Source organism: Oncorhynchus nerka, linkage group LG18 (genome assembly GCF_034236695.1).
Source record: "Oncorhynchus nerka isolate Pitt River linkage group LG18, Oner_Uvic_2.0, whole genome shotgun sequence".
Lineage (NCBI taxonomy): Eukaryota > Metazoa > Chordata > Actinopteri > Salmoniformes > Salmonidae > Oncorhynchus > Oncorhynchus nerka.
Genome location: NC_088413.1, coordinates 51830354 through 51856587, shown reverse-complemented (window position 1 = coordinate 51856587; position 26234 = coordinate 51830354). Strand labels below are relative to the sequence as shown.

Here is a 26234-nt window from a genome sequence, read left to right as displayed (position 1 = left end):
GCTCTGAAGATAGATGGGGGGCAATCAGTTCACATATGGTGTCCAGAGCACAGCTGGGGGCAAAGGTGAGAGACTTGTTTTTAGAGAGGTGGAAGTAGAAAAGTAGAAGTTCAAATTGTTTGGGTACAGACCTGGATAGTAGGACAGAACTCTGCAGGCTATCTTTGTAGTAGATTGCAACACCGCCCCCTTTGGCAGTTCTATCTTGTCTGAAAATGTTGTAGTTTGGGATGAACATTTCAGAATTTTTGGTGGTCTTCCTAAGCCAGGATTCAGACACAGCTAGAACATCCGGGTTGGCAGAGTGTGCTAAAGCAGTGAATAAAACAAACTTAGGGAGGAGGCTTCTAATGTTAACATGCATGAAACCAAGGCTATTACGGTTACAGAAGTCATCAAAAGAGAGCGCCTGGGGAATAGGAGTGGAGCTAGGCACTGCAGGGCCTGGATTCACCTCTACATCGCCAGAAGAACAGAGGAGGAGTAGGATAAGGGTACGGCTAAAAGCAATAAGAATTGGTCGTCTAGAACGTCTGGAACAGAGAGTAAAAGGAGCTTTCTGGGAGAAATAAAATAGCTTCAAGGTATAATGTACAGACAAAGGTATGGTAGGATGTGAATACAGTGGAGGTAAACCTAGGTATTGAGTGATGATGAGAGAGATATTGTCTCTAGAAACATCATTGAAACCAGGAGATGTCATCGCATGTGTGGGTGGTGGAACTAATAGGTTGGATAAGGTATAGTGAGCAGGACTAGAGGCTCTACAGTGAAATAAGCCAATAAACACTAACCAGAACAGCAATGGACAAGGCATATTGACATTAAGGAGAGGTATGCTTAGTCGAGGGTCCAGTGAGTAGTGAGGTTGGTTGGGGTCACGGCGATTCAGACAGCTAGCCGGGCCATCGGCAGCAAGCTAGCATAGGATGAAGGTCTGTTTTTAGCCACCTCGTGCGCCTCCGTCGGCAGGATTAGTGGGGTTCTGTGTGGTAGAGGGGATCAATCCAATTCGCAAAAAAACCCAATAGATATAGTTATAGAGGCCCAAGAAAAAAAAAGAAAAAAATCATTGTCCGATAGGTCTATTCAGATAGCAGCCGATAAGACAGCTAACGATTAGCGGACCGCAGATGGGCGTTCAGGTAACGTCGCAACGGAGGAGCCAGCCGGATAACTCCCTCGGGTAGATAACGTCGGTAGTCCAGTTGTGAAGGCCCGGTGGGGCTCCGCGTTGCCAGCAAAACGGGTCCGGATAGGTGATTGTAGCCCAGAAGTGACCGATGGAACTCCTCAGCTGGCTAGCTCCGGAACAATTGATGTTTGCTCCGGAATCGACGTAAGCTGATAGTCACACGGATAGCAGCTAGCTGTGAGATCCAGGTATAAATGTCCAGAGTTAGCGGTTGAAATCCAGGGACATGGAGAGAAAAATAGGTCCGGTATGTTCCGATCCGAGCCGCGCCATACAAAACTGGCGATAGATTTTCGAGCTAAAGGATAGCGGATGACCACAAACCGTGGTTAGCTGAATACTAACAATTAGCCAGTAAAGAAGCTAACTAGCTTCTGATTAGCTTCTGATTAGCTTCTGGTTAGCTTCAGGCTAGCTTCTGGCTAGCATCTATGGAGGATTACAGATTTGAGGTAAATAATACTTTCTTTTTTTTAAATATAAATTGGTGAGGCGGGTTGCAGGAGAGTGTTTTGAAGATGAGTTTATGGAAAATAAAAAAATATACATAAAAATGTATGCGAGGAAAGTTGTAAATATATATATATATATATATATATATATACGGGACACGACAAGACGAGGACAAAGACGTTTCTCCAAAAAGTATGTTCTTTGTCCACATGTGCATTTGCAAACCATAGTCTGGCTTTTTGGTTTTGGAGCAGTTGCTTCTTCCTTGCTGAGCGGCCTTTCAGGTTATGTTGCTATAGGACTCGTTTTACTGTGGATATATATACTTTTGTACCTGTTTTCTCCAGCATCTTCACAAGGTCCTTTGCTGTTGTTCTGAGATTGATTTGCACTTTTCGCACCAAAGTACATTCATCTCTAGGAGACAGAACGCGTCTCATTCCTGAGCAGAAGGACGGCTGCATGTTCCCATGGTGTTTATACTTGCATACTATTGTTTGGACAGATGAATGTGGTACCTTCAGGCATTTGGAATTTGTTCCCAAGGATGAACCAGACTTGTGGAGGTCTACAATTTTTTTTCTGAGGTCTTGGCTGATTTATTTTGATTTTCCCATGATGTCAAGCAAAGAGGCACTGAGTTTGAAGGTAGGCCTTGAAATACATACACAGGTACACCTCCAATTGACTCAAATGATGTCAATTAGCCTATCAGAAGCTTCTAAAGCCATGGCATACTTTTCGGGACTTTCCAAGCTGTTTAAAGGCACAGTCAACTTAGTGTATGTAATCTTCTGACCCACTGGAATTGTGATACAATTATAAGTGAGTTAATCACTCTGTAAACAATTGTTGGAAAAATGACTTGTGTCATGCACAAAGTAGATGTCCTATCCGACTTGCCAAAACTATAGTTTGTTAACAATACATTTGTGGAGTGGTTGAAAAACGAGTTTGAATGACTCCAACCTAAGTGTTTGTAAACTTCCGACTTCAACTGTATATGATGAATTACAGAAGAGGGTTTTAGGACAAGTGTTTTGCACACTGACTCATAGCTAAGGAAGACTCATAAAATATTACCAAGGCAGCAGCGTTTCTGGTTTGAAATGCATGTACACATTCACATACACACACTCCCCTTTCTGTTTTTTTTTTATCTAGAAGAAGAGTGGTAGTGGCAGGAGCAGGAGCAGAGCTCAGTCGGCAGCTTGCCACAAAGGCAGTTAACTGTCCCTCAGAGCACTCTGCCTTCTATGTGTCTGCTCTGTGTGTGTGTGTGTGTGTTTGTGTGTGTGTGTGTGTGTGTGTGTGTGTGTGTGTGTGTGTGTGTGTGTGTGTGTGTGTGTGTGTGTGTGTGTGTGTGTGTGTGTGTGTGTGTGTGTTTGTCTGCCAATTGTGCATGATTGATTCTTTATTTGGTCCTACTAACTGAAGATGAGACATGAAATGTCCGTTGGGAGTTCTTAAGATTGGGAGAATTTGATTCGCTTTTCGAATGTAAGAAAACATATTGAGGCAGGTTTTTGCTCTAACCCTCCCCTCCCCCTCCCTTCATGCCACACTTCAGTCTGTGGTTAGAAACTGAATCTACCGGGAGGCGGATGCAACAGTGTTCTCTGACCTCAAGTCTCAATATTACCATAATAGAAGTAAAAACAAAATAATTTTACCTAAGAAGAAAACCAAAACTTTTCATATTGAGTAATTAGGGATTGGGATGTTCAATGTCTATCACAAACTAAAACCAGTTTGTATTTTGTTCTATTCGAGTGCCTTGTTTATTCTAGATGAGATCACAGAGCTACGTAAACAACTTGATTTATGGCATTTTTCATATCAGGCTTTAGCTTCAATCATGGGATAATGGTTTATAATCTATTACATTTCTAATAAACACACATTCGGGAGGAAAATTGAGAGCGATCAAATGCATAGCTGCAGCCAACTGCACCTTCTCACAACATGTACATCAACCACATATCTCAGTTCTTGGTTTGATCCAAGCATGACAGTCTACAGTGCATTCTAAAAGTATTCAGACCCCTTCACTTTTTCCAATTTTGTTACGTTACAGCCTTATTCTAAAATTAATTTCGAAATGTTTTCCCTCATCAATGTACACACAATACCCTGTAATGACAAAGCAAAAACATCCTCTCAAGCTCTTTCAGGTGGGATGGGGAGCATCACTGCACAGGTGTTTTCAGGTCTCTCCAGAGATGTTCAATCGTGTTCAAGTTCGGGCTCTGGCTGGGCCACTCAAGGACATTCAACGACTTGTCTCGAAGCCAGTCCTACGTTGTCTTGGATGTGTGCTTAGGGTCGTTGTCCTGCTGGAAGGTGAACGTTTGCGCCAGTCTGAGGTCCTGAACGCTCTGGGGCAGGTTTTCATCAAGGATGTTGCTCCATTCATCTTTCCCACGATTTTGACTAGTCTCCCAGTCTCTGCCCCACAGCATGATGCTTCCACCACCATATTTCACCGTAGGGATGGTGCCAGGTTTCCTCCAGATGTGACGCTTGCATTCAGGCCAAAGAGTTCAATCTTGGTTTCTTCAGACCATAGAATCTTGTTTCTCATTGTCTGAGAGGCTTTAGGTGCCTTTTGGCAAACTCCAAACACAAGCAGGCTGTCATGTGCCTTTTAGTGAAGAGTGGCTTCCATCTGGTCCCTCTACCATAAAGGCCTGATTGGCAGAGATGGTTGTCCTTCTGAAAGGTTCTCCCATCTCAAAAGAGGAACTCTGGAGCTCTATCAGAAAGACCATCATGTTCTCCTCCCTGACCAAGGCCCTTCTCCCCTGATTGCTCAGTTAGACTGGGCTGCCAGCTCTAGGAATAGTCTTGGTGGTTCCAAACTTCTTCCATTTAAGAATGAAGGAGGCCACTGTGTTCTTGGGGACCTTCAATGCTGCAGAAACATTTTGGTACCCTTCCCCAGAGCTGTGCCTCAACACAATCCTGTCTCGAAGCTCTACTGACAATTCCTTTGACCTCATGGCTTGGTTTTTGCTCTGACATGCATTGTCAACTGTGGGACCTTATATAGACAGGTGTGTGCCTTTCTAAATCATGTCCAATCAATTGAATTTACCACAGGTGGACTCCAATCAAGGATGATCAATGGAAACAGGATGCACCTGAGCTCAATTTTGAGTCTCATATCAAAGGGTCTGAATACTTATGTAAATATGGTATTTCTGTTTATTTTTAATACATTTGCAGAAATAAGAAAAAAACTTTTTTTGCTTTGTCATTATGGGGTATTGTGTGTAGGTATGATGAGGATTTTTTAATTTATTTAATACATTTTAGAATTTTGTTATGCTTTAATGTAACAAAATGTGAAAAAAGTGAAGTGGTCTGAATACTTTCCTAATGCACTGTATATAGAGCTCAATCCTTAAAGAGCGACTGCCACTAAAAAGCAACTTCTGGTTTTGAAAATGGCCTATGTGGCATCGATATGAGCCAGAAGCATTTATTCTAGTGTCAAAATTGACTACACAGTGTAAAAAGTATAATTTTGGTCATAAAGTCAGTCTCATCCAAAACCTGAGATTTGCGAGATGATAGGACAAAATGGTATGACATGGAATGAAAGGCACCGTAACAGTTTTCATTGTGTTGGGTTTCAAATGTTTAATCGTGCTCACATCCTGTCTGTGCCTCCCTATAGTATCCTGTCTTACTGTAACAGTGGAGGGCCTCAGCTCTGGCCCCATGCCTAAGATCTGCATGTGATGAAGCATAGACATACACAGAAAACTAGTGTAGTCTAGGGCTGGGGCCTAGACATTCTTACCTTTGCTACATTCCTGGCCCAGGCCTTTGTGGAGGTACCTACAGTACCGCTAGTGGATGGGACCGAGACTGAGGATGTACAGAGCACAGGCCACACTGTAGCCTCCCCAGTTAGACACTTCTACAACACAGAGAGAGACCGGGGTAAAGAGGATGAGTAGGATGAGATTCAAAACACTATTTACTACAATGTTTCTCACAGTCTCCCTCATACACTCTTTTAGTAATGCGATCTCATGATCTAATTCGATTTTCGAAGATGACAAAACACAAATGGTAATAGGCTGGGACCATGAGGTAATTAAACCTGCTTCTGTCTTTGCTGTGAGAGTAAACCAATATCCCGTAAACCTGGGTCACTAAATCACGTTTCCAGTTCAAGTTTCAGGAACCAGCTTTGAGATCTCTTTCTGTTAATGAAAAGCGCTATACAAGTTAAATTATTATTATTAAGTATCATGCGTAATGAATTCATTGGAAATCTCACTTGAGCTGTGTGTACGGAGGACAGGGTGTCAGGACAGCGGCGGTGTGGGGTCACAGATATGGTCAGGGGTCACATAATTATCAACCAGAGGAGAGGACACAACAGACATATGGAAACTACTTCTGCTCTGGTCTCAATTAATCATGGTGAGAGGATGTCTGACTCTCTGCTTCAGCGAGCAACACACTTCCTGGCTATATGGAATGCAGTTAGTAATACACAACCCTTGCGTCAAACCTGAGTCAACCACCCTTCTGCCTGTAAGGGGCACTGGAGAATGTGAGCGCTCCAATCTGCTCATAGGAAATCTAAAAGCGGTATCTAATAATATAATATAGTAATCATGTAAGAATGGATCGCTAAAGGCGACTTCACATGTAAATACATGTTTAAATGAATACATTCATCCCCAACCTGCTGTGAAGGTGAAGTCAGCAGCTATGTCACAGGTTATCAGGCTCCCGTTGGGCATGTGTTCCCTCACTGCCTCCTTCAACTTGCCCACGTCCACCTCGTTCCCTCCATCCCCTATCCCTGTTCTCACACACACACACACACACACACACACACACACACACACACACACACACATTTAAGTCTATATTGAGACAGGCATATTCTCGTAAAGATCTGTGTGCATACTTGGTGGACCTGTCGGTAACTGAATACCGGACTCAATAACATCTGTGCTGATGCCCTGGATGGTGCTGGCTGTGGTGAACAGGTCATATAGGCTCCACCAGGTGATTCTGGAAAGGCACACACCTGTTTATATAAGGTCCCACAGTTGACAAGTGCATGTCAGAGCAAAACCAAGCCATAGCATCATAACCAATAAGACTCAAGGCTGTAATCACTGCCAAAGGTGCTTCAACAAAGAGTGAAGGGTCTGAATGCTTTTGTAAATGTGATATTTCCTTTTTATTATTATTTGTAATACATTTGCAAAAATGCCCAAGCCTGTTTTGCTTTGTCATTATGGGGTATTGTGTGTAGATTGATGAGGGAAAAAACTATTTCATCCATTGTAGAATAAGGAAAAAGTCAAAGGGTCTGAATACTTTCCAAATGCACTGGATATATATATATATATAGACAAAAGTATGTGGACACCCCTTCTTAGTGGATTGGGCTATTTAAGCCATATCCATTGCTGACAGGTATATACAATTTAGCACACAGCCATGCAATCTCCATAGACAAACATTGTGAAGTGGAAATGTCTATGAGCAACAACGGCTCAGCCGCAAAGTGGTACGTCACACAAGCTCACAGAACGGGACTGCTGAGTGCTGAAGTGCGTATCGTGTATAAATTGTCGGCCCTAGGTTGCAACACTCACTACCGAGTTCCAAACTGCCTCTGGAACCAATGTCAGCAAAGAAACCGTTCGTCGGGAGCAGACGCACGCAGGCCATGTGCAATGCTAGGTGATGACTGGAGTGGTGTAAAGCTCGCCGCATTGGACTCTGGAGCAGCGGAAACAGCAACAATTCACCCTGGACAAACAGTGCACGGATGGATACCCCTCTACCCTTGAAGCTACAGCCCATGTAGAAGCTGACCATGTCCTGTAGCTGACCACTGTAGGACATCAGGCTGGACACGCTGGATACCAGCAGGCTGTCCTCAAACACACACAGTACTGGGGACATAGAAATGCTTTTGATATTGTACTCTATCGTTTTGTAAAGCAACTTTCGGGTCCCCGGAAGACAGACAGACAGACAGACAGAGTGCTAGGAATACTCTGGAGAGGCTGTTTGAATACTATTACTGTTGATCAAACAGAAACAGCTCTCTCCTTGCCTACTGAATATCAATTGGAAACTCAGTGGAAAATACCCTTTCCTTTCCTGAGAACATGGACTGGAGCCTAAATTCCCACAATGCAGCCTTGATTTATTTAAAGTCTCTGCACACAGTGAAACAACAACAGTACTTTTATTCCAGTGTGAAATGTCGGAAAATAAAGGGGGAGGAGGGTAGAGTTAGTGATTACAAAACATATTTTAAACGCAGGGTCATGTCCTGGAAATCACTACATGAATACAAGACAGATTATCCTCATGTTAAATCTGCATGGTCACTCAGAGCATTTATTTTGTCTGGCCTGAACTGCTACAGTATATTCTAAGCAAAGGCTGTTGTTCAATAATTGACCATGTTACATACTCCAACCAGGGAATATTTTAAGGGAGGCACATTTAAGTAAATGTCTGCACATACAAGAACCCTACATGGGTAGTCAAGTGATTGTTTCAAGACCTAAAAATCACCATCCAAGTTACATAACACTGTCTGGAGTTATCACATGACTTTGATTGTTTTTTAGTCTCAAAACTACATTTGACTCGTCTATATTGTGTTTTTATTTTTTTAATCTGTATTTTGCGTTGTTGTATCATTGTGTAGTGACACATAAATACATTTTTCGAACTATAACTCTGTTTGCTTTTTGTACGGTGCATGTTATTGTGGTATTTCTATTGTGATGCTTGTCGGATTAGGTGTTTCAGGCAGTACCTGATGTCTTCTTCTGTAGCGAGAGGTGGACAGCCCCACTCCCCAGGGTGACTCCTGTACAGCAGGGGCAGAGGGCTTGAGTTGGCATTTCAGAACGCCTCAGACATCCAATAGGCCCTTATGGAGCATCACCACATTGGCCTGCTGGTAGCCTGTCAACCAGACGCATGGAAACAGATGAGTCAGATTAGTCACTGAATTCTATTGTTTTTATTCAATAAAGTTGATTTTTAACATGTGCCTCTATAAAGATAGAGAAAAAGTGATTCATTAAATGTTTGAGCTCCTAACATGCACCAGGTTGCATTCAATAATTAATCATTGTATTAAAACACTAACTGCACGTAATCCATTATACTGCACAGTAGGTCTAGTGAACAACTTGTTACTTTCTTATCCTTTGTTGCCAGGCTAAATGTAAAATTTCACTCTGACAATACAGCTGGTTGAAAATAGAGGAGAACTGTCATTGGCTGAAAATACCATTGTCTTTTGCCTGTTTTGTCATTGATTGGATAAGACAGATTTACAGTACCAGTCAAAAGTTTGGACACCTACCCATTCAAGGGTTTTTCTTTATTTTTTGACTATTTTCTACATTGTAGAATAATAGTGAAGACATCAAAAATATGAAATAACACATGGAATCATGTAGTAACCAAAAAAGTGTTAAACAAATTTGATATTTTAGATTCTTCAAAATAGCCACCCTTTGCCTTGATGACAGATTTTTCAACTCTTGGCATTCTCTCAACCAGCTTCACCTGGAATGCTTTTACAACAGTCTTGAGTTCCCACATATGCTGAGCACTTTCTGCTTTTCCTTCACACTGTGGTTCAACTCATCCCAAACCATCTCAATTGGGTTGAGGTCAGGTGATTGTGGAGGGCAGGTCATCTGATGCAGCACTCCATCACTCTCCTTCTTGGTCAAATAGCCCTTACATTGCCTGGAGGTGTGTTGAAACATTGTCCTGTTGAAAAACAAATCATAGTCCCACTAAGCGTAAACCAGATGGCATGGAGTATCACTGCAGAATGCTGTGGTAGCCATGCTGGTTAAGTGTGCCTTGAATTCGAAATAAAACATTGAAAGTGTCACCAGCAAAGAACCCCCACACCATCACACCTCCTTATCCATGCTTCACGGTAGAAATCACACATGCAGAGATCACCCGTTCACCTACTCTGTGTCTCACAAAGACACGGCGGTTGGAACCAAAAATATCAAATTTGGACTCGTCAGACCAAAAGGACAGATTTCCACCGGTCTCATGTCCATTGCAAGTCTCTCCTTATTATGTGGTTTCGTTGCAGTAATTCGACCATGAAGACCTGATTCACGCAGTCTCCTCTGAACAGTTGAGATGTTTCTGTTACTTGAACTCTGTGAAGCATTTATTTGGGCTGCAATATCTTAGGTTGCTAACTCTAATGAACATATCCTCTGCAGCAGAGGTAACTCTGGCACTCCCTTTCCTGTGGTCAGCCAGTTTGATCATAACGCTTGATGGTTTTTGCGTCTGCACTTGAAGAAACTTTCAAAGTTCTTGAAATGTTCCGGATTGACTGACCATCATGTCTTAAAGTAATGATGGACTGTCGTTTCTCTTTTCTTTTTTGAGCTGTTCTTGCCATAATATGAACTTGGTCTTTTACGAAATAGGGCTATCTTCTGTATACCACGCCTACCTTGTCACAACACAACTGATTGGCTCAAATGCATTAAGAAGGAAAGAAATTCCACAATTAACTTTTAACAATTGCATTCCAGGTGACTACCTCATGAAGCTGGTTAAGAGAATGCCAAGAGTTTGCAAAGCTGTCATCAAGGCAAAGGGTGGCTACTCTGAAGAACCTCAAATATAAAATATATTTTGATTCGTTTTTTTTGGTTACTAGATTATTTCATATGTGTTATTTCATAGATTTGGTGTCTTCGTAATTATTCTACAATGTAGAAAATAGTAAAAATAAAGAAAACCCCTGTAATGATTAGGTGTGTCCAAACTTTTGACTGGTACTGTAGGTGATCATCATATGAAGCTCTATGTCTCTGTTCTGTAACTAAGATGAAAGTGGAAGTGGTGTTACCTGGATGTCTTACCTGAGCACATTCTAGTGGTGGTGGCCTTGCACAAACTCGTCTTTGCACTGAATACAATCTGAGTCGGTGACTGACCTTGTTATTTCAGGTGTGAAACATGCTCACACCTGAAATGAGAGGTAGACAACAATCATATACACTGAGTAACTCTACCTACTGTGCATGTACAGTTGAAGTCGGAAGTTTACATACTCCTTAGCCAAATACATTTAAACTCAGGTTTTCACATTTCCTGACATTTAATCCTAGTAACAATTCCATGTCTTAGGTCAGTTAGGATCACCAATTTATTTTAGAATGTGAAATGTCAGAATAATAGTAGAGCGAATGATTTATTTCAGCTTTAATTTATTTCATCACATTCCCAGTGGGTCAGAAGTTTACATACACTCAATTAGTATTTGGTATTGTTGCCTTTAAATTGTTTAACTTGGGTCAAACGTTTCGGGTAGCCTTCCACAAGCTTCCCACAATAACTTGGGTATATTTTGGCCCATTCCTCCTGACAGAGCTGGTGTAACTGAGTCAGGTTTGTAGGCCTCCTTGCTCGCACACACTTTTTCAGTTCTGCCCACAAATCTTCTATGTGTTTGAGGTCAGGGCTTTGTGATGGCCACTCCAATACCTTGACTTTGTTGTCCTAAAGCCATTTTGCCACAACTTTGAAAGTATGCTTGGGGTCATTGTCCATTTGGAAGAACCATTTGCGATCAAGCTTTAATTTTCTGACTGATGTCTTGAGATGTTGTTTCAATATATTTACATAATTGTCCTCCTCATGACGCCATCTATTTTGGGAAGTGCACCAGACCCTCCTGCAGCAAAGTACCCCCCCCCCCCCCCCCACAACATGACGCTGCCAACCCTGTGCTTCACGGTTGGGATGGTGTTCTTCGGCTTGCAAGCCTCCCCTTTTTCCTCCAAACATAACGATGGTCATTATGGCCAAACAGTTCTATTTTTGTTTCATCAGACCAGAGGACATTTCTCCAAAAAGTACGATCTTTGTCCCCATGTGCAGTTGCAAACCGTGTCTTCTTCCTTGCTGATCGGCCTTTCATGTTATGTTGATATAGGACTCGTTTTACTGTGGATATAGATACTTTTGTACCTGTTTCCTACAGCATCTTCACAAGGTCCTTTGCTGTTGTTCTGGGATTGATTTGCACTTTTCTCACCAAAGTGCGTTCATCTCTAGGAGACAGAATGCGTCTCCTTCCTGAGTGGTATGACGGCTATGTGGTCCCATGGTGTTTATAATTGCGCACTATTGTTTGTACAGATGAACGTGGTACCTTCAGGCGTTTGGAAATTGCTCACAAGAATGAACCAGACTTGTGGAGGTCCACAATTTTTTTACGGTCTTGGCTGACTTCTTTTAATTTTCCCATGACGTCAAGCAAAGAGGCACTGGGAAATACATCCACAGGTACACCTCCAATTGACTCAAATGATGTCAATTAGCCTATCAGAAGCTTCTAACACCATGACATAATTTTCTGGAATGTTCCAAGCTGTTTAAAGGCACAGTCAACTTAGTGAATGTAAACTTCTGACCCACTGGAATTTTGATACAGTGAATTATAAGTGAAATAATCTGTCTGTAAACAATTGTTGGAAAAATGACTTGTCATGCATGAAGTAGACATCCTAACCGACATGCCAAAACTAGTTTCTTAACAAGACATTTGTGGAGTGGTTGAAACACTTTAATGACTTGGAGTCATTAAAACTTGTTTATGTAAACTTCAGACTTCAGCTGTATGTACCCTGGATTTCTGATGCTATGTATTGGCCAATGAGAGGCTTTGAAGCCACCGGTCGGCCATATTGGCCCTCCTCAGGAGAAGCAGTCCTCCACAGGAATGAATGGAAGTCTACAGTATTTCAATTAAATGTTTCAAGGACAGAAGGACATGCATGTATTTAAGTATGTTTTTGTTGTATTGGGAATAGCATACTTCCTAAACAATTATACTTTAAGGAAAACATTTAAAAAACGTATTTGCATATTTAGCTCGTATAATATAATTGAAAAGTATGCATAAAAGGTGTCTGTTATAGAATAAACGTGGCAAAAACAAATGTAGACATTCATTTATTTATTATTGACAATGGTTGGGGAGTGCAAAGATGGGAGGCGCAGTGGCTTCAAAACAGTGCCCCATCAGTCATCTAATCTGCGTTATGAATCATTGTCACTTACCTTGGATGTTTTATATTTGGGTTTTCTTTTTGTGAGAATAAAGACAATACTGGATCAGAAATCTCACCACAGATTTTCTAAACCATCTTTGACCTCACAGTGGAGTCAATTCCATAACAATACAATACCATTCAAGCCATCAACCATAAAATAAGTGTGCATTACGGGATCAAAGAAATACATTTAGAGAGAACCATAGGCATTTATGAACAGTATTATTTAATGTGTCCACCATATGATTCTTTAGATAATCATGATTCATATAACAATATACAGAATTATTTTAAAATATTTAGATGATTATTGCTTTACAGTAAAATGCATTGGTTGGATACATCCACTTATAGCAAGACAAATACATTCAAGTTACACACCAATGTCTTAAATTTAAGTTGTTTTCTTAATAACTCCATACCAAAAGGTCTTTATCAATTTGGATGAATGACCTTATGACCCTTCGCTCACAGTGAACCAGGTCACATTTACTCAAGAGGTTGTACATAATTGTGTATGTAACAACAGAAACAAAGAGTGTATGTGTGTGTGAGTGCAATGAACAAGTGAATGTATGTGTGTGTTGTGTTCATGCATGCTCTGCAGTGCAGTCAAGTTTGTGGTCACTTCCACTCAAGTTCTCTTTGACAGGTAAACAACAGCAGTGGGTATCTAGTGAGATATGACACTGTATGCATACAGAGCTATAATCAACATCAGTATAGTGCAGTGCAGTGCTTACTGACAACATGGATCTGACCCTACAGGAGAGCCTCATCCCCACCTAGTGATAATACATTTTGAAACTTAAAAGATATTGACTATTCCATTCATTTCAAAATGTATTGTTAAAATGACACAATACACATCCCTTAGTTAATATGTAATAACAACAACTAAAACCCATGGCAAAAAAAAATGATTTTGCCATCACATGAATAGAATAACGTTTTAGGAATGGAATAAATGAAGTGAGATTTAAAAGTGAAATATATGGCCACTTTCTCCAAGACTACTTTTCAAAATGTCCTTGGAGTTCAGAAGAGTTGCACAAGACAAATACAGGTGTAGAGCTCCCATCCCGGCATGGCGTTTGCAACGCCAGGATAGTGGGTCCGATTCCCGGGACCACCCATATGTAAAGTGTATGCATGCATGACTAAGTCGCTTTGAATAAAAGCATCTGCTAAATAGCATATTTCATTATATATTACATAACACAACAGGGTTGAGTTCATTTGTTATTGCACCAGAAACTACCACAGAGAGTGTGTGTGTGTGTGTGTGTGTGTGTGTGTGTGTGTGTGTGTGTGTGTGTGCGTGCGTGCGTGCGTGCGTGCGTGCGTGCGTGCGTGCGTAAGCATGTGTGAGTATGGAGTAAACATTTGACAAGTGCATGTGTGTTTGTGTGTGCATAAGTGTTTGCTTGTACTTGTATCGTATGAATGCCTTCAGCATCTTCAATAAAACCATTTTTAATGCATAATATGCTGTATCATCCTTGCCTGGTCCTCTTTTTATTGAGATTGCATACATGTGTTTATATTATATATACCACACACTGCATCCAATGTCTGCTTTTCAACACAGAAAACAGTGACAACACTTTTCAACACCGATACACCACCAACACCCTACACACTCACGACTGACACCGATACAGACTCCACCCTCTGTTCCCACAGCAACCTCTGAACTGGGTCGTGTTCGTTAGGCACCAAACAGAAGAAAACGGACTGAAACAGGGAGCCACTACTTAAGACTTGTCCTATAAGAAATGTTCCTTTTAGTTTCAAAACGTTTTCCTTTGTGTGCCCTGATGAACAAGACCCATAACGAGGTCAAGAAGTCAGTCAAATGGGCAGAGGGCGACTCGACTCGTAGCTGCCAATATTTGGAGGTCGACGGATGGACGAACAGGGTGATGATCCTATCCCATCCCACTAAGCTTCTGCTCTGGGGAGCAATAAATAAACACTGCCTCGCGTCCCATCATGCATTTAGAGAAGACATAATCACAGAGAAAGAGAGAGCCAGGAGGAGGCGAAGGAGGAGAAGGATGATTTGGGGCAGGGTAAGGGGGAGAGAAGGAAGCAGTTTAAAATATCTACGCAGGAACTGCATCCCACCTTGCCCGACTGGCAGAAGAAAAGAAGCACGGGGATCACGACGAGAGGACCTCAGCTTGTGCATGTCGGGTCATATTTACAGAAACACACACACACACACAACATAAATACGTTTGCCATTGTGCAGCACAGATCCCCATCCATGGTCCCGGTCATGGTTGTATCCTTCCTGGTTTGTGTCACAATAATACTTACTCCCATAGCAACCACAGCCAGTGGCATAGGGATCCACTCTGTTTAGACCACTGGGGGGCAGCAGCAGCTCTTCAGCCCTCTGAGACAGACAGACTGGTGCACAGGGAGGAGAGGAACTGAACAGAGTACAAGACTTGGCCTTGTTAGGAGCTGAAGATATCAAATACACAATGCATTTTTTTCTTTTTAAACAAATCAACACGACTCAGGCGTACGAGCCTGGCTCTGGATCCTCCAACAGTATGCCAAAATAAATCCATGCTTTTCCTCAGCCAAAGGGCCCAAGTCCTGTTCCCCGTACACTCAAGCCATCTGTAAAATCCTCATCCACCAAGCACCAAGGGGGACACAGTCTCCCAAGAGGTTTTCTCCTCTCCACAGTGGAGCTGAATACTAATAGACACTCCCCCTCCCTTTCTTGCAATCTCTCACCTACTTCCACTCACACTCAAATACGGAACATGGCGTGTCAGTCTTGTCTTGGTCAGCAGTTTCTTGCAGTTGGAGAGTGTCCAGAAACAGAAGAAGCACAGGTTCTCCCCTGGACTCTCCACTCCCTGCCAGAGAGAAAGAGGATGCTGCCTTCTCCCTTTCTCTCCTTACTGCACCACACAAAGGAGGAACTAGAACGTTGAATCGTAAAAATATAATATATTATATGCCATATATATACTCTAATTATTTTCACACGAAACATCTAAAGTGCAATATGTTCATGAAATGTATGTTCGTTTTCCTTCCAAAGAAAGACAATAATAGAATAAATCAAAATGGCAATAAATGAAGAATTCATAAATATACGGAGAGGGCTGCTCGGGTCCTCCCAGACCGGATGAGATACAAACAGACGAGGAAGGTAGTGTCATGGTGGTCCAGGGATATATTGTAGAGACTAGGAGGGTTTCAAGCAGGTGGGTTCTGTTTAGAGGTGAGCTGTGTTTCTTTCCTTCTGATGGTGATATGCGCTCTGCAGGGAAAGACAGAATAGCCATCTGTTCCTCTGAGTTAGTAAGGAGAATCCATACGGTTCTGTTCGTATCTCCTCCTCTAATTGACAGCACAAAAGCATGTGTAGGTAGTGTTGTTTGGGGGACAGAGGATATTGTGGATGAATGTAAAGATCTAGGGAACTGTACATTATGGATAGATAGTGGAGGAACGTAAAAGGGGTATAGTAAGGGCAGACAAATACGTCTGGAATGGGGAAGGAGTGTGTAAAATAAGTGTATGTGGAAATGTACAATTATAGAAATGATTGTGTTAGTTAGCGATTAAGTTTAGATCCAGAGGGCTGTTTGAGTCTATAACTCAGCAGGGACTCCCGTTCTGGTCCAGTGGCCGTCCTACAGCTGCTCCAGACACATGGGCAGATTGACGAAGGTGAAGACGTTGTACTCGATCATGATGGAGAAACACAGGAATATGACGTACATCACCAGCACGTACACACCCAGCTTCAGGTCCAACTTCCAATGATTCACATGGATCCCCAGAACCTGCAGGGCACAGAGGGAAAGAAGAAACAGTGTCAGAGACAGAGATCATGGGAGAGGGAGAAGAAGGGACAGAGAGAGACACACACACAGAGAGAGAGAGTGGGAGAGAGTGCAAAGTTCAAAACGGAGAAACATCTCATTTAACTCACTGTCAGAAACACAGAGCCAAGAAGCAGCACCACAGAGTAGAGCAGCCCTCTGCTGTTGATCATCACCTATATATATATAGGAGAGAGAGAGAGAGAGAGAGAGGGAGAGAGAGATGGAGAGAGAGAGATAAATAGAGATAAATAATCTGAGGTCTAGATCGGGATCAAGAGGCATGAGGGCAAACAGTTCCTGGATGTGCTTCCTTTACCTCAGAGCCATAGTCCACAGCCATGGTCTGTATCGCCCAGGGGAGCCCCAGTCCCACCAAGATATCAAAGACATTACTACCAATGGTGTTGGAAACCGCCATATCCCCAAGACCTAGAGAGAGATCGAGATTAAGATATGGAAAATCCTGTACAGACCATAAAGTATACTGTACACTGGTACTGTACTCAACAATGTGAAGATGAGAGAGAGAGAGAGAGAGAGAGAGAGAGAGAGAGAGGGGAGAGTGGTGCTGTACCTTGACGAGCAACAATAAGGCTGGCGATACAGTCGGGGACACTGGTGCCAGCTGCCAGGAAGGTGATGCCCATAATCACATCAGGGATGCCCAGAGTGTAGCCAATTATGGTGACCTGCGCACACAGTCACACATTGAACAGATTATACAGAAATCTTCCAAATAGCATGCAAAACGCATGGTAGCATAGTTCGTAGTATATCCAGCACAGCTTGCTACTAGAGGAGACTAGAGGAGAGAGCTTCCCTACCCGATTGGTTATCGTGGAGTCTCGTCACTGACCATTTCTATAAAGTTGGGACTTTTCAACTCCGGTTGCAAAAACAATCAAATTGCTCAGTGTTTCTTTGCGTCTCCCACAAAACGACAGTGACACGTAAGCTCTAAAGAATCTCCAACGTGTCTCACCATCCAGACCATGAAGTAGGAGAAGACGGCGATCCACACGGTGGAGAGGAAGAAAGAGAGCATGAAGAAGCGTTCCCAGCGAGGCTTGGCACAGTTTGGCACAGTGAAGTAGAGCAGCAACAGGATGGGCCAGGAGATCAGCCACTTCACCTTCTCCATGCAGCCCCCTGGTGGAGGGAACAAGAAATAGCAGCTTACAACCATTGAAGTACGCTTAAGGGGCTTAGCGTTCAGTTTGAGTAGTAGTGAAAGTAGTTTATTGGTGTAGCAGCCAATGTAATGGAAGCCATTACACCCATACATGCATATGCAGGCACGCATACACCCACCAGGGATGGTGAAGGGTGAGTTCAGGGCTTCTCCCTCCTCTTCCTCTGCAGTCTTGTCCTCTGGTACGGTGCCGTTCTCCAAGGTCTCAGGTTTACCATCAGTGATCACCATGGTTTCGTTGTCCACACCGTTAGACGCCTGCACCAGCCTCTGTTGCTGCTCACGCACGCAAACACACGCAACACACACACACACACACACACACACACACACACACACACACACACACACTCAGTGGTAGTAGCAACATCACATACCTGATTTAGTGATTTAGTGGCCCACATGCTATTTAATGGGCTATCTCTTGTAACTTTTGATGAATATCCCCCAGGATATTTTGACCAATAGAGACACATACAGTGATCATATGATGTGGCAAGTATGACTGAAGCATGCAGGCCACCTATCAAAACTTAAGTGGGCTAGTTATCACTCTAAACTGTACTTCTCTCCTAGCTTTCTACAACAGTAAATTGTTCTAAACTGTACTTCTCTCTAGTAGGCCTAGCTTTCTACAACAGTAAATTGTTCTAAACTGTACTTCTCTCTAGTAGGCCTAGCTTTCTACAACAGTAAATTGTTCTAAACTGTACTTCTCTCTAGTAGGCCTAGCTTTCTACAACAGTAAATCGTTCTAAACTGTACTTCTCTCTAGTAGGCCTAGCTTTCTACAACAGTAAATCGTTCTAAATTGTTTTTCTCTCTAGTAGGCCTAGCCTTTCCACAAAAGCATATCGTCTTACACTGTAATTTCTCTCTAATCTCCGATTGGCCAAACATTCTACACTTCTAAGTAAATCACTAACTGAGCTCCTCTCCAATTGGCCTGGCTTCTATACAATGTAAAAAGTCACTTAAAATAACTTTAACCCCTTCTGTAACAACTACATGTTTGGGGTCTGTGTCAAAGCTCCTCAGCCTGACCCACCTGACTGACCCTGTACCCTCTGACCACTAACCCTTGACCCCAGTGACCTCTCCCACCTCATTGATGATGAGGCGGCTGGCCATGCGGAGGCGTGTCTTGGGGCCAAAATGGTTGGTGATCATGATGCGCAGGCCGGCGTCTGGGAAACTGTAGTTAGGAGGGCTGGAGTTGATCATCTCATCCACCATCACCACAGAGCCACGACTGTACATCTTAGTGGGCTTCACTGGAGACACAGAGATGGTGAGACAGCATAGATGGATGCATAAAGTAACTTTGGACTAACTCTACACACCAAGCACCAGAAGAAGAAGCTGCAGCAGAAGAAAAAAGAAGAAGAAAAAGAAGCTGCAGAAGAAGAAAAAGAAGAAGAAAAAGAAGAAGCAGCAGCAGAAGAAGAAGGTGCAGAAGAAGAAAAATAATAAGAAGAAGAAGCTGCAGAAGAAGAAGCAAAAGAAGAAGCCGCAGGAGAAGAAAATGAAGAAAAAGAAGAAGCTGTAGAAGAAGAAGAAGAAGCATTACACAACCACAAGGTAGGTACCCACATTGGCACACATGCCTAATACACCCACATGCCAGACCAGCAAACTCCCTCTCTCATTCACACCCACACATGAAAACACACAAATGCACGAACGCGCATACACACACACACACACACACACACACACACACACTCACATACCAGCCCGAAGGATACCGTATATCAGGAGGTACAAATAAAGTGGTGGCGTGACAGCAGCAGAGTGAGCCCCAATGGGCCCAGTTCAAGGCCCATTGAAGACGTTGTCAGATGGGATCACACCTTCAGTGTGTGTGTGTGTGTGTGTGTGTGTGTGTGTGTGTGTGTGTGTGTGTGTGTGTGTGTGTGTGTGTGTGACAAACAATAAAACCTCACAAATCACCACCCCCAAGGTGCAGAGGAGTGAGCCAACTGCCAGGACACAGTTTTTCTTTCAATATACACACACACTTGTATAGTAGAGACACACACTCACACAGACGCAAGCACACACAGGGACACATACACACAGGCACGCAGACATACAAATGCCTGCGCAGCTACGCACTAACACCAACTCGCACACCCTTACACATATACGTACGTCAGTGTAGGCTGGTGGGAAGAGCTATAGGAGGACGGGCTCATTGTAATGGCTGGAATGGAATGAATGGAACGGTATCAAACACATGACAGCTATGGAAACCACATGTTTGACTCATTTCCATTGATTCCCACCAGCCTCCACTGATGTACATGTTGTGACTGGAATAATGGACTGTACTTGACACAGTAGAAGAGGGCGAGACACAGAACTGCAGAGCACACCACGTCACTACACAGCACAGCAGCATATGTCACCAGCTCACAGACCAGGTCACAGCAGGCAGGTAGGTTTAGTAAGGCTAAACAGACAGGCTTTGCTACAGTAGCGACAGGGTTGCCACACGGCAGCACCACTTCAGCTTGAGTCTACTAGACAGGAGAGGAGAACTCTGAATTATAGCACAGCCTCTATCACTGAGAGAAGATCAGCCACGCGGAGAAAGACACCAAGTCTAAACTGGAGTAAAAGAGAAGATATCAGAGCTGTGAGTTTACAAAGAGGAATGAAGATAGTGGAGGAGATAGTGGAGAGAACTGTTGACAATGTTAAACCAGATTGGAAGAGCCAGGAGTAGAAGCTCAGAGTAGTTTCTAGGTTTGCCAGGGCAGCCAGATACAGTAGAGTAGTTGTTCTGCTAGAAGGCCAGTCAGAGTGGCAGAGGGTTGGCTGAGAGGTGACCATAAAGCCTGCCTGGTTACCTTTACCTGGAGAGAGTAACGGCTTGGACGGATCATCCCACATGTAACTGTCATAACAAGCATTACCATCCTCCAGCTCGCTGCTGATCACTGTGTTACCATTGGCCAAGCTCTTGTCTTCCTTCCCTGTGAAATAGTTCTGGATGCTGGTGTTAAATCTGATGCGAGAAAAGGTTTACATCGTCAGTTGAGTTGAGAGTTGAGAGTTTATACACAGTACATTATACTCAACTTATGTTATATATTATGTATGTGGATTGTTCCATTTGTAGTGTGTGCTCGCTCAGGTGTGTGTGTGTGTGTGTGTGTGTGTGTGTGTGTGTGTGTGTGTGTGTGTGTGTGTGTGTGTGTGTGTGTGTGTGTGTGTGTGAGAGGCGGGAAGGAACAGGTCCCAGTGAAACTCACTTCATGATCAGAATGTACCCAAAGTACATCAGTACTAGCACTAAGCTCTCCCACCTGCAGAGACAGACAGAGAAGAGTCAGAATGTCTGCAGACACACACACACACACACACCCACCTACCCACCCACACAAACCTTCTGCTGAGACACAAGGAAACACACATCAGGGTACTCACCACACTATCTTCTCATCGTAAATGACCTAAGAAAATGAAACGGAAAAAAGTCTTACACTAACGTCCATACTTTCAAGGGGAAAGAGCATCAACTTTACTTTTCTTCTAAAGAAACTCAAACTTAGAAAAACTTGTCATTGAAATGCATCAAGGGTGCAGTTACTGTCACAGACAGATGGCTATGAGAAAGTAGCACAAAGAACAGTTCCTATACTGTTTACATTAAAAGCAATGACAGTATGAAGTGCTGTCTAGAGTTTCTAAAGTCTCTCTCTATCTATCTATCTCTCTCCCTCTCCCTCTCTCTCTCTCTCTCTCTCAGAGCAGAGGAATGTTCTGTCTATCGGTCCGCTGGGTCTCTGTCTCTCAGTGAGCCCAGTGGGCTAGGCAGTAAATGAAGGTTAAACTCAGTGAGCCCAGTGGGCTAGGCAGTAAATGAAGGTTAAAAGGCCACCAGAGGCTCTCTGAATGGCCTCATTATGTAAAGTATGATAGTGTGAAAGGGTATGCCGTGTATTCAATACAGAGGTCATATTTATGAAGTGTCTCAGAGTAGGAGCTCTGACGTAGGATCAGTTATGCCAATTAGATCACAATGAATAGGATTACATGGGCATATGGGACCTGATCCTTGATCAGCACTCCAAACTGAGATGCTCCCCAGTTCCCATTATTACAGAGAACCCCAGACACACACACACACACACACACAAGCAGCTGCCAGAACAATCTCCTCCCCACAACCCTCCATGAGCTCAGTGGCATAGACAGTCTGAATGGCCTCATTATGTAAAGTAGACTGGGGATGAGATGATCAGTTACTCACTGCAATCAATGCCAACACAGACAGGGTGTAGTAGAGCGAGTCACGGAACACTGCAAACTTAGTCAGGTATACTACCTGGAGGAGAGAGAGAACGAGACAAAGGGAACAGAGAAGGAAAGAGAATGAGAGCGAAAGAGAGGAGAGGAAAGACACAATGAGACAAAAGGAAGAGAGATGGAGAAGAGAGGAGAGAGAGAAAGAAAGAGCGAGAGAGAGGGAAGAGTGTCACGGATCCCTCCGGAACTTTCATTACACACCCCTGTCCCTATTCCCACTGATTAGTATTTGTATAAGTGTGCCCTTTAGTTTCCATTGGGCTTTTGATTATTGTTACATTATCCGTTGGTGCATGAGAGTACCTATGCTGTGTGTTTTGGCTTTCGTGCCATTGTGGATTGCGCAGATGATTACGGGTCTCATCCCGTGTGATAATCATTGTGCGAGTGTGTTATTTAATCAAGGTACTCCTTGCTCTTTTGTTTTGGCTTCCTACCCTGTTTTGTTACATGTTTGTTTGATCATCGTCCCCGTGCCTTTACACACCAAGCCGTAATTTGGTTTTAATAGAAACCCCTATTACGCATTCCTGTGCCTGTCTCTCAATCCCTCATACCAACGTGACACAGGGTTGTGTTCCTCGCCAGAAACTTGTGAAGAACAAAGTAAAGGAAGATATTTTGTTTGATAGAATTTTTTTTTTTTTGATTTGCATACAATGATGACAGCCTGGCAAGCAGTGTTGTTAATTTGCTTGGCACAAATAGGCCTTGAGGCCTTGTATATTTTTTTATTTTAATAAAGAAAATTCAATTAAGAATTATGTCGTGGCCAACTTTTAATTTCCTTAAGAGAAAAACTAGAAAAATCAAGATATATATCGTGAATCGTCCAAACCTCTGTATGTAGATATTACTTTTAGGCCATATCGCCCAGCCCTAGTTAGAACCCATGTATATTAGTTCATATACCTCACCAAACTACATAAATATATGTTAGGGTCCATTATCGGCTACCTGGACTTTGAATTGAGGCCAAAAAGCAATGTTTAAAAAAAATACATTTTTGTAATATAGCTCATTTTGAATTTGTGGCTGTGGAAACTAGTGACAAGTAGTGACAACTAGTGACAGGGTTGTGCTCGCTTGTCCTGTCAAAAGCAGTTGAGAGTCTTTTAGGTTACAGGCAGCACTTTAAATGCAGCCAGACCTGTAAAGGCTTTTACAGACAAAACACAGCTTAAAAACATGATGACATAATCCTGGCAGTTGATGTTGTTTTTGGCAACAACAAAAAAAGATAATGTGGGCATCTGCTGGTACACAAAAGGAAGCTAAACTAAATGTGTGTAATACAGTAGGCGGGTCATTCCACTAAAAGAGGGCCTTTTGCATCCCTTTGATATTTTAAGTGGAAAATGTGCACCAATATTGCATTTTAAAAGCCTGATATATTAAATGAAGTGCCCTTTAATATAGACCACATGGATTACTCAATAAATCTTTCATATTTCATTTTTAAAATAAAAATATATATGAATAAAGGCTGGCTAAAGTGCCAACATTTTGACATGTCCCTCCGTCAACCCTGTGTCACTTCCAGAAGATTTTAACCCACTTAATCCCCAAATATCACTATCATTGTAAAGCCTTAGCTATGTTGTTGATTTGATGTGATTAGTGATTCATTTACATCTGAACGGAACTCTTGTTTCACTATGGTAAAACTATATTTTTTTTATAGAAACATTCAACATCCAATAGTAAAATCATAGAGTAAAAGCAGATATATTGGTTCTACTCCTTTTGGCCACTTTCTGGTGTTTTGTGGCAAAAAAAACTGAGTGGGTCGAGTAACACACATCAACACTGTTACCCATAGATACAAAGGCTAGACATGTTTTAACAATCAAATAATTGTGAAGCAAAGCGTTCAACTGTCCATCCCTTCTGTCCACAACAAGCTTCCATTCCACTTATCACAAGCGGATTCATTGCTGATTTAAGAAGAAATTGTCAACCCTGTTACTGTCAACCTTGTTGTTACCTTATTTGGCACTTGACAGGCAATAACTATAGTCAGTTTGTTATTTAACCTCTTGAGATGTGAAAACATGTTTTTTTTAATGAAGTTGAACATGTGCTCTTTATGACAGAGTGTTACAATTAGGTGAAATCCCAAACAAATTTGACCAAGTTACACTTTTCAAAATGCACCAAATTGGTGGAACAACCCAGGCCTGTATACATCTAATAGTGAATGAGTTATTTGGGGCATAAAATAGCCCCATTGACACAATGGTCCCATTCTGGCAGTGTGCAACAATAGACTGAGGCACATGGGGGTCACACACGCACGCACACGCACACACCTGTCCAGCGAAGATTCCACACACACACACACACACACACACACACACACACACACACCTGTCCAGCGAAGATTCCGCACACACCGATGATGCATAGAATGTTGAACACCGCTGAGCCCACTATGGTTCCAACACCAACATCTCCATGAGTGATGAAGACACCTTCAGGAAAGAAGGAGAAAGAGAGGAGGAGAGAGAGAGAGAGAGAGAGAGAGAGGGAAAGACAGAGAAGGAGAGGAGAGAGGGAGAGAGAGAGGGAAAGACAGAGAAGGGGAGGAGAGAGAGAGAGAGAGGGAAAGACAGAGAAGGGGAGAAGAGGGAGAGAGAGGGAAAGACAGAGAAGGAGAGGAGAGAGAGAGGGAGAGAGGGAAAGGCAGAGAAGGAGAGGAGAGAGAGAGAGAGGGAAAGACAGAGAAGGAGAGGAGAGAGAGAGAGGGAAAGACATAGAAGGAGAGGAGAGAGAGAGAGAGAGAGTGACAGGGAAAGACAGAGAAGGGGAGGAGAGAGAGAGAGAGGGAAAGACAGAGAAGGGGAGGAGAGAGAGAGAAAGAGAGAAGGGAAAGACAGAGAAGGGAAAGGAGAGAGAGAGAGCGAGAGAGAGAGAGGGAAAGACAGAGAAGGGGAGGAGGAGAGAGAGAGAGAGGGAAAGACAGAGAAGGGGAGGAGAGAGAGAGACAGGGAAAGACAGAGAAGGGGGAGGAGAGAGAGAGAGTGAGGGAAAGACAGAGAATGAGAGGAGAGAGAGAGAGAGGGAAAGACAGAGAAGGGGAGGAGAGAGAGAGAGAGAGAGAGAGAGAGGGAAAGACAGAGAAGGAGAGGAGAGAGAGAGAGAGGGAAAGACAGAGAAGGAGAGGAGAGAGAGAGAGAGAGAGAGAGAGAGAGGGGGAAAGACAGAGAAGGGGAGGAGAGAGAGAGAGGGAAAGACAGAGAAGGGGAGGAGAGAGAGAGTGACAGGGAAAGACAGAGAAGGGGAGGAGAGAGAGAGTGACAGGGAAAGACAGAGAAGGAGAGGAGAGAGAGAGAGAGGGAAAGACAGAGAAGGAGAGGAGAGAGAGAGAGGGAAAGACAGAGAAGGAGAGGAGAGAGGGAGAGAGAGGGAAAAGACAGAGAAGGGGAGGAGAGAGAGAGAGAGAGGGAAAGACAGAGAAGGGGAGGAGAGAGAGAGAGTGACAGGGAAAGACAGAGAAGGGGAGGAGAGAGAGAGAGTGACAGGGAAAGACAGAGAAGGAGAGGAGAGAGAGAGAGAGGGAAAGACAGAGAAGGAGAGGAGAGAGAGAGAGAGAGAGGGAAAGACAGAGAAGGAGAGGAGAGAGAGAGAGGGAAAGACAGAGAAGGAGAGGAGAGAGAGAGAGAGAGAGAGAGAGAAAAGACAGAGAAAGGGAGAGAGAGAGAGAGAGGGAAAGACAGAGAAGGGGAGGAGAGAGAGAGGGAAAGACAGAGAAGGGGAGGAGAGGGAGAGAGAGAGGGAAAGACAGAGAAGGGAGGAGAGAGAGAGAGAGTGACAGGGAAAGACAGAGAAGGAGAGGAGAGAGAGAGAGAGAGGGGAAAGACAGAGAAGGAGAGGAGAGAGAGAGAGGAAAGACAGAGAAGGAGAGGAGAGAGAGAGAGGGGAAAGACAGAGAAGGGGAGGAGAGAGAGAGAGAGGGAAAGACAGAGAAGGAGAGGAGAGAGAGAGGGAAAGACAGAGGAGAGGAGAGAGAGAGAGGGAAAGACAGAGAAGGGGAGGAGAGAGAGAGAGGGAAAGACAGAGAAGGGGAGGAGAGAGAGAGGGAAAGA

The 26234-nt window shown here is 43.2% G+C and overlaps 1 protein-coding gene across 1 annotated transcript in view; it reads right to left on the bottom strand.

Moving 5' to 3' along the window:
- Positions 1-12667: 12667 nt before the first annotated feature.
- LOC115146062 (sodium/potassium/calcium exchanger 4-like) overlaps positions 12668-26234 on the bottom strand; it is a 78370-nt gene continuing 64803 nt past the window's right edge. The window contains exons 6-17 of the mRNA XM_029687835.2: positions 24517-24620; positions 22091-22165; positions 21265-21290; positions 21090-21143; positions 20751-20842; positions 18934-19103; positions 17949-18105; positions 17620-17786; positions 17212-17326; positions 16954-17066; positions 16745-16810; positions 12668-16595 (exon numbers count right to left, since the gene is read on the bottom strand). Of these exons, the coding sequence (XP_029543695.1) occupies positions 16443-16595; positions 16745-16810; positions 16954-17066; positions 17212-17326; positions 17620-17786; positions 17949-18105; positions 18934-19103; positions 20751-20842; positions 21090-21143; positions 21265-21290; positions 22091-22165; positions 24517-24620 (1292 nt within the window). The 3' untranslated portion in view covers positions 12668-16442. The remainder of the gene's footprint in view (positions 16596-16744; positions 16811-16953; positions 17067-17211; positions 17327-17619; positions 17787-17948; positions 18106-18933; positions 19104-20750; positions 20843-21089; positions 21144-21264; positions 21291-22090; positions 22166-24516; positions 24621-26234) is intronic.